At 45.3% G+C, this 11,779-nt stretch overlaps 1 protein-coding gene across 1 annotated transcript; it reads right to left on the minus strand.

Moving 5' to 3' along the window:
* Positions 1-9,564: 9,564 nt before the first annotated feature.
* Positions 9,565-11,281, minus strand: CAVIN3 (caveolae associated protein 3). The gene is made up of 2 exons (XM_006042100.4): positions 10,763-11,281; positions 9,565-10,184 (listed from the first exon to the last, which is right to left on the minus strand). Exons 1-2 carry the CDS (start codon positions 11,144-11,146, stop codon positions 9,786-9,788), a joined length of 783 nt encoding a protein of 260 aa, XP_006042162.1. The 5' UTR covers positions 11,147-11,281; the 3' UTR covers positions 9,565-9,785.
* Between the last annotated feature and the right edge of the window lie 498 nt (positions 11,282-11,779).

The raw sequence follows: 11,779 nt of genomic DNA on the forward strand, positions 1-11,779 counted from the left end.
AGCTGGAAATCCAGATATTATTCTATATAAACTTTCTCATTTATGCTTCCAGAAATGTAATTTTATTTTTAGTATGATTTGATTGTGATTTAATGTTAAATTAATTTAGTTCTAACTTGACATTCCTAACTGGTTTTTGGAAACCTACAAAATGTAACACTGAAGTAGAAATATATGTGTATGTTTGCATATGTATTTGTATACATATATGTAATATACAAGTGTGTGTGCGTGTGTGTTCACAAGTATGTGAGTATAGATATCAATGAGCTTTCCTGATGGCTCAGCTGTAAAGAATCCACCTGCAATGCAGGAGACTCAGGAGATAAGTGTTCGATCCCTGGGTGGGGAAGAGCCCCTGGAGAAGGAAATGGCAACCCACTCCAGTATTCTTGCCTGGGAAATCCCATAAACAGAGGAGCCTGGCAGGCTACAGTCCAGGGGTCACAACTTGGTCGTACACAACTTAGCAACTAAGCAACAACAACAAAGACATCGACAGAGAAGTCTCCAAAGGTCTGCCTAGAAACTGGAATTCAACTAAGGTAAATATTTAAATGTTTGAAAATTTCTGTGTGTGTGTGAAAAAAGTTGTGACTCTACGAGAAATTTAAGTCTATACTTTTTAATCCCCCAATATTGTAAAAGCTAGACAATTTTAAATAAAACTCTTTTAAGAGTTTATTTTATCCATGAGTTACTATTTTGTATTAGTTGGATGAGAATGCTGTATGAGAAACTAGATATTCTGCTTCATGATCCTCAGTGTTTCCTTGGATGAAGTTATATTTTTTCTTTAATTTTCAGAGATATTCGTGTTACATTCGGATGATTCAAACACCCGGTTTATAACTATATTTTATAAAATCAATTTCAGGTTTCTTAAGCTGTCATGGAAGAAGAGAAATGATGTCTGTTACATGATGCCCCACATTTGTGCTGTCTCTATATTTTTCTTCTCATCATCTTGGAAAAAGTCCTAAAGTAGGAAAGAGAAACATAAATGCAGACTCTGTCCATCTTTGATGAAACTACGAAACATCTGAAAGTCCAAACCACAAATAGGAAGTGCCACCAATAATAACGAGGATCAAAGGAAGGATGATCACAACTGCAAATCACAGAGACATACAGGCACAGAGCTGGCAGAACACATGGTGAATGGGCACACCTGGAAGTTCAGAAGAAACGTAATTTAGTTTGTAGCAACGAGAACAGTCTATGGGCTACAGACCTGAGCTTCCTTGAAACAAGTTTGATGTTTATGCAGTAGAAGTTGCAAAGTTGACCAAGAAATCAGACCACCACCCTGCAGCAAGTAATTTCAGGAAGCAGAAGGAAACCTCTGCATTGTTAATTGCTAAAAAAGAGAGAGAACGTTACACTGAAAACTCTGTGTCATAAGGTGAAATCCTACTAGTCTGGATCATTGCCCTGACTCACTCACCAAGTAGAGAACTCCTCTAACTGTAGTCCAGAAGAGATCACCTCTTTCAAGGATAAACAATAGTTTAAAAAATTCTACAGAACTTCAATAAAGTTGCTCTAAGAAAACAGGAGACACATGTACAACCATGGCTGATTCATGTCAATGTATGGCAAAAACCTCTACAATATTGTAAAGTAATTAGCCTCCAATTAAAGTAAATAAATAAATTTTTTAAAAAAAGGAAACAGGAGAAAAGAAACTAGAAAATTAAGTAGCCGATGACAGGGGCTCCTTCCTCCATTAAAAATAATTTTTTCCCTCCAGTTTTATTGAGATGTAGTTAACATACAGCACTGTGTATGTTTAATGTGTGCAGCATAATAATTCGGCATTCATACATCATGAAACAGTTATCATGATAAATTCAGTAAAAGTCCATCATCTCATATAGATACATTAAAGAAATAGAAAAAAAAAATTTTCCTTTGTGATGAGAACTTACAGGATTTACTCTTAACGACTTTGATCTGTGAAACAGCAGTGTTAATTATATTGATCATTTTGTACATTACATCCCTAGTACTTATTAACTTGTAACCACAGGTTGGTACCTTTTGACCGCCTTCATCCAATTCCCCTGCCCCCACCCTCCTGCATCTGATAACCAGTTTTTTAATTATATTTTACAACTACATTATATAATTAATATATTAATATTATATATTAAAGCGCTTATATCAAGGACCGATTGTATAGCACAGGGAACTCTGCTCAGTATTATCTAACAATCTAAAAGGGAAAAGAGTTTGAAAAAGAATAGATACATGTATATATATATAAAACTGAATCGTTTTGCTGTACACCTGAAACTATCACAGCATTGGTAATCAGTTATACTACAATATAAAATAAATAGTTTAAAAAAGTTTCTTTTACCTAAAATTTCTTTTTTTTCCCCTTCTGATTTTAAAAAAGCAAAGCTTTGTTATGGGCCCAGCCCCAGGCACTGTCTCTCCCAAGCCTTTAGTCAGCCTGGGAGGACGCAACAGAGCTCCACGGAAAGACAGCAAGCAAGACGTAGCTGTGAGCCAGCTCCTTGCAGGCAGGTTCTTATTCATTCTTGTGTCCCCGACACCTCACTGGAATAAATTTGCTTATTCTCCAAATATTCAGTACCTGCTCTATGACAGGTCCTGCACCAAGGCTTCAAGGATAAGACGCCGCCCTTGCCCTCCATGTTGGTTCCAGAGCCAATGAGTTTGTATCTATTAGGAATCCTTCAGCTGCAGGGAAGAATCAAATATACTGAAAAAACTAAAACTGGGGTTAAGCAAAAAGCATATTTATTAGTTCACAGAAATGAAAATGTCAACGGTAAAAGCTGGTTTCAGCATTGACTGAATTTAGGGATCAAGTGACCATAACCAGACTACAATGAAAGTTAAGCTCTCATATGCCTGGCACAATTCTGAGCCTTTTCTTTCACAAGAAATCTCAAGAGGAAAGTGCAACATTCAACTTCTCTCTGGTTCTTTGTTTTATCTTCTCAAATTGTTCTAGTGGCCCCAAATTGATTAGTTATTTATGAAAGAAAAATTCTCAGGTTATTAATAATCTACTGAACTTGGTGACTCATTCGTTTTCCACATACTCATTCATTCATTTGATATTGTGCTAGGTGATGGGGATGGAGGGTGTGTTACACAGACAGAAATGCTGCCCTCATGGAACTTATATTAAACTGAAAATTGTAATAAAGATGGGGATTTGGGGGACAAGATCAGGTCTTTGGTTGTGACACTTTCTAAGGTGTGAGAGGAGAATCATGACTTTTGAGAAAAGAGCAGTTTTGGATATGTTCAATCTGGTTATGTTAATCAAATACTCAAACGATTTTGTAAAATTATATATCAGTTCAGTTCAGTTCAGCCACTCAGTCGTGTCCAATTCTTTGTGACCCCATGAACTGCAGCACACCAGGCCTCCCTGTCCATCACCAACTCCCAGTGTTTACCCAAACCTATGTCCATCGAGTCAGTGATGCCATCTAACCATCTCATCCTCTCTCATCCCCTTCTCCTCCTGAATCTTTCCCAGCATCAGGGTCTTTTCAAATGAGTCAGCTTTTCTCATCAGGTGGCCAAAGTATTAGAGTTTCAGCTTCAACATGAGTCCTTCCAATGAACACCCAGGACTGATCTCCTTTAGGATGGATCTGCTGCTGCTAAGTCGCTTCAGTCATGTCCAACTCTGTGCAACCCCATAGACGGCAACCCACCAGGCTCCCCCGTCCCTGGGATTCTCCAGGCAAGAACACTGGAGTGGGTTGCCATTTCCTTCTCCAATGCATAAAAGTGAAAAGTGAAAGTGAAGTCGCTTAGTTGCGTCCGACTCTTAGTGACCCCATAGACTGCAGCCTACCAGGCTCCTCCGTCCATGGGATTTTCCAGGCAAGAGTACTAGTGTGGGTTAGGATGGATCAGGTCATTCTAAAAAGTCACTTGAGGGACTTCTCTGGTGATCCAGGGGTTGACTCTTCGCCTCCACTGCAGGGGGTACTGGGTTCAAGCCCTGGTCAGGGAACTAAGATCCCACATGCCAGTGGTGCAGCCAAAAAAAAAAGTCACTTGCAAAAATTACATAATAAGAAATGTAATACAACAGGATGGAAAAAATAAAAGAGGAAATCAGGTTGAAATAAAGATGATTTCTCCCTGATATGCCTCCACTGTAATTACTGCCACCCTACTGGATCAGATGCCCTATTTCTGTGCTCCGATAGCACCTTATATTGCTCCTATCATAGCATTTATTGAAAACTTTATTAAAATTTCCAGTTTAGTGTAAGTTCTACGAGGGCAGCATCTATTTCTGTGTAACACACCATCCATCCCCATCGCCTGGCACAATATGAAATGAGTAAATGAGTATGTGGAAAAGTTTATTTAGTACTCGTAACAGACCTAGAAAAAGAGAATTGCCCTTCACCAGCAATTAAATTCGACAGTCTTTGACTATGAAAACCATACTTTTTTGATGTACCTTGCCACCTCTCTATTTAAAATGGATATGAATGAACTAAAACAATTTCCAAAAGAATGTCCAAGATTCCAAGGAACGTATGACAAGAAATGACTAAATAAAATAGCAACATTTGTTCTGAGGAAAGGATGGTGGGAGAAATCCTAGGTAAGTCAGTCCTGTGTGCCCTGCTGGAGTTTGACTCCCAGGACACGCATATCACAGAAATAAAGGAATTCTAATGTACAAATGTTGCAGAAGTGAGGACAACTGCCACATATGGGAAACCATAAAGACATATTGTGATCTTAGGGTAAATTTTCCTGTCAGTTAAAATTTTCCGAAATTAGAGCTGCCTAAGAGGCAGTGAGTTCCTTGTCACTGGACTTTTTAGCTAGCTAGCTTAGCTTAGCTAGCTAAGGACAAGTTGCAAGATGGTAAAAGATGTTTGAGCATTGGAAATGCAGGTGGATTCAATGGCTTTTGAGTTCTCTTCAATGCTGAAGTTAATATATGATTCAACTCTCAATGAAGAGAAGCCAAAAGGATCTCCAGTCCTTAACAAGGAAAACAATTCCTACCAGGAATGTAGATAGTCTTTCCCATGTAAGAGGAATATCACAGCAAAAAAATGAGCATGCAGGTTGGATAATCCCGCTCGTTATCGTCATCCTGTTTTCACTATTCTATTTCCTTACTTTAAGATCTTACTTCAGTTTCCATTGTAGACCTTCTTACAGGATGGAAAATACTCTGACTAGATAGCTATATTATTGTAGTTCACTTACCAGTTAGACTTCTCAGAGAAATGAATCCAGCCCTCAATTTAATCACTGTTTTCTGAGTTTGGTAATTGCAGACAAATCCCTCTCAGCCTAACCATGCTGGAACGCATAATAGATTTGTACTTCTGATCTTAAAAATCAAGAACCAGCCTCTGAATTTTGGTAATCCACTAGTGTGCCTCTCTCCTGGATAAAGCAGCCACCTAAAAGCCACATATACTGGATGACAAGTTGGTTCTGTGTCAGTGTCTACATTAACTTTAGCTTCAGTTCAGTTCAGTTCAGTCACTCAGTTGTGTCCAACTCTTTGTGACCCCATGGACTGCAGCATATCAGGCCTCCCTGTCCATCACCAACTCCCAAAGTTTACCCAAACTCATGTCCATTGAGTCAGTGATGCCATCTAACCATCTCATCCTCTGTCGTCCCCTTCTCCTCCTGCCTTCAATCTTTCCCAGCATCAGGGTCTTTTCAAATGAGTCAGCTCTTCGCATGAGGTGGCCAAAGTATTGGAGTTTCAGCTTCAGCATCAGTCCTTCCAGTGAACAGTCGGGATTGATCTCCTTTAGGATGGACTGGTTAGATCTCCTTGCAGTCCAAGGGCCTCTGAAGAGTCTTCTCCAACACCATAGTTCAAAAGCAGCAATTCTTTGGAACTCAGCTTTCTTTATAGTCCAACTCTCACATCCATACATGACTACTGGAAAAACCATAGCCTTGACTAGATGGACCTTTGTTGGCAAAGTAATGTCTCTGCTTTTTAATATGCTGTCTAGGTTGGTCATAACTTTCCTTCCAAGGAGAAAGCGTCTTTTAATTTCATGGCTGCAGTCACCATCTGCAGTGATTTTGGAGCCCCCAAAAAATAAAGTCTGCCACTGTTTCCACTGTTTGCCCATCTATTTGCCATGACGTGATGGGACTGGATGCCAAGATCTTAGTTTTCTGAATGTTGAGCTTTAAGCCAAACTTTTCCACTCTCCTCTTTCACTTTCATCAAGAGGCTCTTTAGTTCTTCTTCACTTTCTGCCATAAGAGTGGTATCATCTGCATATCTGAGGTTATTGATATTTCTCCTGGCAATCTTGATTCCAGCTTGTGCTTCATCCAGCCCAGCATTTCTCATAATGTGCTCTGCATATAATCTAAATAAGCAGGGTGACAATATACAGCCTTGATGTACTCCTTTTCCTATTTGGAACCAGTTTCTTGTTCCATGTCCAGTTCTAACTGTTGCTTCCTGACCTGCATACAGATTTCTCAAGAGGCAGGTCAGATAGTCTGGTATTCCAGTATTACTAATAATAATGATAGCAGTAACAATGGAAAATGCAAAGTCACAAGGAAAACTATTGAGAACTTTTAAATTGATTTTTATTATTTGCTGTGGCAGAAGCACCAAGAAAGAACAAAAAGTAACATGCCTCCCACCAAAGTTAGCCAAGTCTTTGGGTTCCTAGGGATCAGTGTCCAGAATCTCCGAGACTTTACGTGCTTCTGATAAGCTACTGAGATATTTAGTGTGAGAAATGTGCATTTGCAGTCTTAATTTTGTGTGTGAGTTGAAAGAGGGGGAAATTGGATTTCCACGGATTTGGAAATGGAACAAGAATTTATTTTTCTTTGGGGAGAGAGAACTGAGCCTGTTCAGACCAGCCCTTCAGTAACAGCAGCACATTGAAAGGAGTGGCAGCCGAGAAGCTAACATAATCTGCTCACTAAGGCTTTCCTGGAAGCCTGCAAGAGGAGCCCTGAATTTTTTCCAGAGAAAATGGAGCTATTGCAGAGTCACCCTCCATTGAAGGACTCCTAGTTTAGAGCACAGAGTTGAATAGGCAGACCTCTGGGTTGTAGGGTGAGGCACTGGTACCCCAACAGCGGCATCGTGTGGTCACAAGCAGCAATAGCAACAGAGATATACAACCAGAGACCCTGAGACGGTGTGAACCCTCTGGAATAATTGCGGATCTAAGGAATAATTGCGGATCTAAGGAAGGGGCTGCTGCTGCTGCTAAGTCGCTTCAGTCGTGTCCAACTCTGTGCGACCCCATAGATGGCAGCCCACCAGGCTCCCCCGTCCCTGGGATTCTCCAGGCAGGAAGGGGAGGAGCCCTAAAGTGACTGAAAACAACTTCCCACCAATTGTAGCAGGTAGGGACTTGGACTTTTCTAACAGAATCCACAGAAATTCATTGAAAACTTCATTTAAAACATCACTGTTGAACTCTGGTCCTACTTTAAGTCCCCAACATTGTCATTTAAAGTACACATCCTCCGCAATCATCTGTATCCTTACTGATTTCTTCAGCTCCCATAATCAGGAGGCCCTTATAGTTCATATGTTTACTTGTTTTTATCTGACTTGTAAGTTTGTTTTTTTGTCTACTTCCCCCTACTAGAATTTAACTCCAAGAAAGCAGAGATCCTGTTTTTCTAGTGTTCCACTATATCACCAGCTCTTAAAATAGTGCCTGGCAGACACTCAGAGTTCAGTCAATATTTGTCAAATGTATGGACAAATAAATTATATACCTGAAACAAACTGTGTTCCAGGCACTATGCTAGGCATTTACGTCATTTAACCCTCACATCAGCCTTACAGGAGCTATCATTATCCCTTTTCATAGCTGAGGGAACTAAGAACCCACTGAGCTCTAGGCCCCTCACCATTCCTGTTTCCCATCCCTCTATTTACCTTTTCCAAGAACATCCTCTACTTTTCCTCCCTCAGGTAAGGATGTGCCCCTTCCCCCTTTCCTCTCAAAATAACCTATGTATAACTATCATTGCACTTACATCAGTCACTATATGTTTCCATCTCCTTAAACTCTGAGATCCTTGAAGGCCTCAGAAGAGATTGTCATCTCGGTGTTCACAAGAGGTACTATAGGGTCTGGAACATAATAGGAACTCAAAATATTTTTATACAGCAATGACTGAATGAATGGGTGGATGACCATGCTCCCATCCCGAGCCAACACTTTCCCACTTCTTCCTTCCTCTGTGATGCTCATGAGGGCCTATTGTGCCCCAACCATAGCATTAGGTATGGAAAATACTGAAATGAATAAAACAGTCTCTACTGCAAAGGAGCCACAGTCTAGTGGATTTGGCGGGGGGCCGGGGAGTAGTAATGGCAATCACAATTAGTGCAGTTAGCACTGAAGTGTGCAAGTGGTGTTTGGGAGCAAGGAAGAGAAGCATCTGGCCCTAAAACAGGGTCCCTAGATGACTTTTGTAGGACAGTAGAGATGAGAGTGAGAACACACAGCTCATCGTGATTCAACAATGAAGGGAAGTAGCAAGAGGTGAGGCTACAAAAATGAGCAGGTGCCAGCTCATGAAGGGGCTTGAAGGTAACATTCAAGAACTTGGACTTTATTCTGAAGCCGATGGAGAATCACTGAAGGGTCTGAAGCAGGAGGGTGATATGATCAGATTAGCAGTCCATGTAACGGTCAGATGAAAGACAAAGCCTGACATAGAGCAGCAACAATGGGTATTAAGAGAGAACAGGTCAGAGTTATCAATAGGATAACTCTTTCTGTGTGGTAGGGGAAGGAAAGAGAGGAGGAGCCAATGAAGACTCCCAGGTTTCTGTGTGGATGATAATGCCATTCACTGGTAAAGAAAACACAGGAAGAGGAGCAGTTTTGAATGATACATAGTAAGTGCTCAATAAATAGCTGTGAAATTGAACTTAATTAAAAGGTAGAAGACAGACTGCTTCTTTTGGAGACATCTGGAGTTTGGATTCTTTTTCCAATGCATCTCAAGACAGTGGTCTAGGGTGTATGTGGCTGATAAGAGAGGCCTGCCAGTGACTGAGTGGTTTCTGGCTTTGTATTTTCCATGTGAGATCTTAGTTCCCTGATTAGGGATCCAACCGTGGTGCCCTGCATTGGGAACACAGAGCCTCAACCACTGGACCAGCAAGGAAGTCCCAGGGGTGAGTATTAATGGAAGAATACCCAGATTGAGAAAAGGACTAAAAACAGAGTCCTGGAAGACCCAACTTTTAAGAGGTGGTAGAGGAAGAAGTGACTAAGAGGAAAACCACATGTTGGCATTTGCTGAGCGCCTAAAAGCAAGGGAGTGTACTAGATGCTGGGGGGAAAAAAATCACACTTGTATGTCCCCACAAGGAAAGCGCTGAAGGAGCAAGTGGCCAGAAGGACGCTTCTATGTGCCACTGGGGTAGAGCCCAGGATTCAGTGGAAATAAGAAACCACAAAATGATCTGTTTGAAACTGAAGTCACATTCCAGGTTCCAATGTCTGTCTTATTTCTTGCACCATCTTTCCCCCACCCCTTCACATGGAGTCCGGATTAGGTGACATGACTTTTATTGATGGTGAGTGTAAACAGGTGTGAGTGGCTGCTCTTATAGAGGACACAGGGTGCTGGGCTAGAGAAGCCGGGAAGGGAGGGCCAACGCTGGGCTGTGGATGCAGGATTCACTCCTTATTTGGGCGGGAATGCTGCATTCTGAGAGAAAGATTTATTTGGGGACTAGCATTAGGCACAGGGGAGGCAGGCAGCACGGGCCATCAGGCCGCACTCTCTACTTGGAGCACAGCCGCCGCTTCGGCAGCCCCAGGTCTCCCGGGATCCTCCTCGGTGTCCTGCGGAGGTTCTGGCTCCAGCTTGGACTCCAGAGCAGGCTGGGCTTCCCGCTGGCCCTCAGCACTCCGGCCCGGCCCAAGGCGAGGTGGCTTAACAGGCGTGGGTGTTGGCGCGGCATGGCCTTTGCGGCCTGAAAGAGCCCTTCGCAGGCTCTGTACCTTCTCCAACCCGGTGCGCCTCAGCCTCCGTGCCCTGGACTCCACGGGCTCCTCCTCGTCTGAGCTCTCTTCAGCTTCGGCTTCGGGCTGCTGTGGGCCAAGTTCCACCGGGCCTAAGGGCTCCGGCGCTTTCTGGAAGGCCTTGGCTGGGATTTCAGCTTCCTCCTGCAAGTGAAGGACACAGAACTGGCCCTGGCAGCCCCCTCTCGGGAGCCTGAGCCCCCCATCTCAGTTACACCAGGGAGACCCGCGCCACCCTCAGCCTCCGCAGCCCAGAGGGGAAAGGCTAGGCAGGCGTGGGAAAGGAGGGAGCCGGTTGGAGGAAGGTGGCGTCAACTAGGACAGGCAAACTGTGCAGAAGTCTGCGGGACCCCTTTAGAGGCGTGAGACAGGATGGTGGCCTCAGGGGCAAGAACAGCAGGAGGCGGCGAAGTGTCTCAGGATGCACTTCCATCACCGTTACTTTCATTCGGGGATGGGCTGGTACTTGGAGGAGCTTCTGTGGACGTGGCCTGAGCGAGAGCTGCACAGCCGTTCATTGGCCAGGCTGCTTTCAGGGGCGTGAGGGAAGGCTGGGGCTGGGCAGTGGCAAGTGGGCGCGGCCCTTGGAAGTGGGTTCCCCGAGAAGGGAAGAGGGTGGGGTCAGGAATGTGGGTGCGGCAGGCAGATGGGAGGGGGAGCCCCAGAGGGTGCCCCGCAGGCGGGAAAAGGCCCCGGATTCGGGGACGCCTGAGGTCACTAACCTTGAAGAGCAGAACGTGGAGCTTCCCGCGCGCCACCAGCAGCCCGTGGTTGGCCTCCAGCCGCTGCACCTGGGCGGCGCGGCGCACGGCGCGCTCCTGGGCGGCATCCGCGTGCGAGCCCACGCGCTCCGCCTTGGCCAGCAGCTGCGCCAACGTGTTGCTCGTGGTATCGTGGCTGCGACTCAGCGCGCCCAGGTTGCTCTGGATGCGGCGCACGGAGCCCGCCAGGCCGCCCTGCCTCTGAGCCAGGCCCCCCTGCCGCTCGCGCAGCGTCTCCAGCATGGTGGCCAGCTTCTCCAGCAGGGTGACCACCGTGACGGCGTGCACCGGACCCCCTGCCGGCGCTCCGGGCACAGGCCCCGACTCCAGAGCGCTCTCCCCCATGATCCCTGACCCCCTTGCCTGGCTCCCGCTGAAGCCGCCGGCCGCGTTCTGCGCTGGGGCCGCCTTCCCCGGCTCCTCCCCAACTTCAGCCGTGACTCAGGCAGGCGGAGTTGGCCTTACCCGGCGGCGGCGGCGGGGGGGAGGGCAGAGGGCGGGATGTTGGCGGTGGGGTCCTTCGGAAGCGCACCCCCTCTCTGCCGCCCTGCCCGGGGCCCCGCGGGGAAGCAGGCTGGCCTGGAATCCGCCCCACCCCGCCCGACTGACTTTCTCATCAGGAGTTTGAGTTCCCTTCCTCCACTCCAATTCCCTGGTGTGCCTCTTTCTGGAAAGTACTCTCTCCCCAGTGCAAAGGACAAGCCTTGGAAAATGTTGTTGTATGCATGGAGTGGGCAGAGAAACTATGTCAGCAAGGCAAATGTGTAACCAAAGGGCCTCCGCAGCCCCCTGCCCTCGGCCTCCCTTGCCTCAGAGGGCTGTGTTTGCACCCCTAGGCTCTTGGCTGTTTTGATACAGAACGAAGACTGGGCCAGAGGCCTCACTTTGGGACCCAGCAGGCCACGTAGACAGAGGAGAGGCGGAGCTGGTGGGGAGGCATCCTCTGGTATTTTCCTAGTAGTCATCACCAGGGTTTGG

Source organism: Bubalus bubalis, chromosome 16 (assembly GCF_019923935.1).
Source record: "Bubalus bubalis isolate 160015118507 breed Murrah chromosome 16, NDDB_SH_1, whole genome shotgun sequence".
Taxonomy (NCBI): Eukaryota; Metazoa; Chordata; class Mammalia; order Artiodactyla; family Bovidae; genus Bubalus; species Bubalus bubalis.

What these genes read in the sequence shown, in the direction of transcription:
- CAVIN3 (XM_006042100.4), bottom strand. Translation starts at nt 11,146, where the DNA reads ATGGGGGAGAGCGCTCTGGAGTCGGGGCCTGTGCCCGGAGCGCCGGCA. An exon ending in TCCACGTTCTGCTCTTCAAG is followed by an intron (nt 10,185 to 10,762) that starts GTTAGTGACCTC and finishes CTTCACTTGCAG; the next exon opens with GAGGAAGCTGAAATCCCAGC.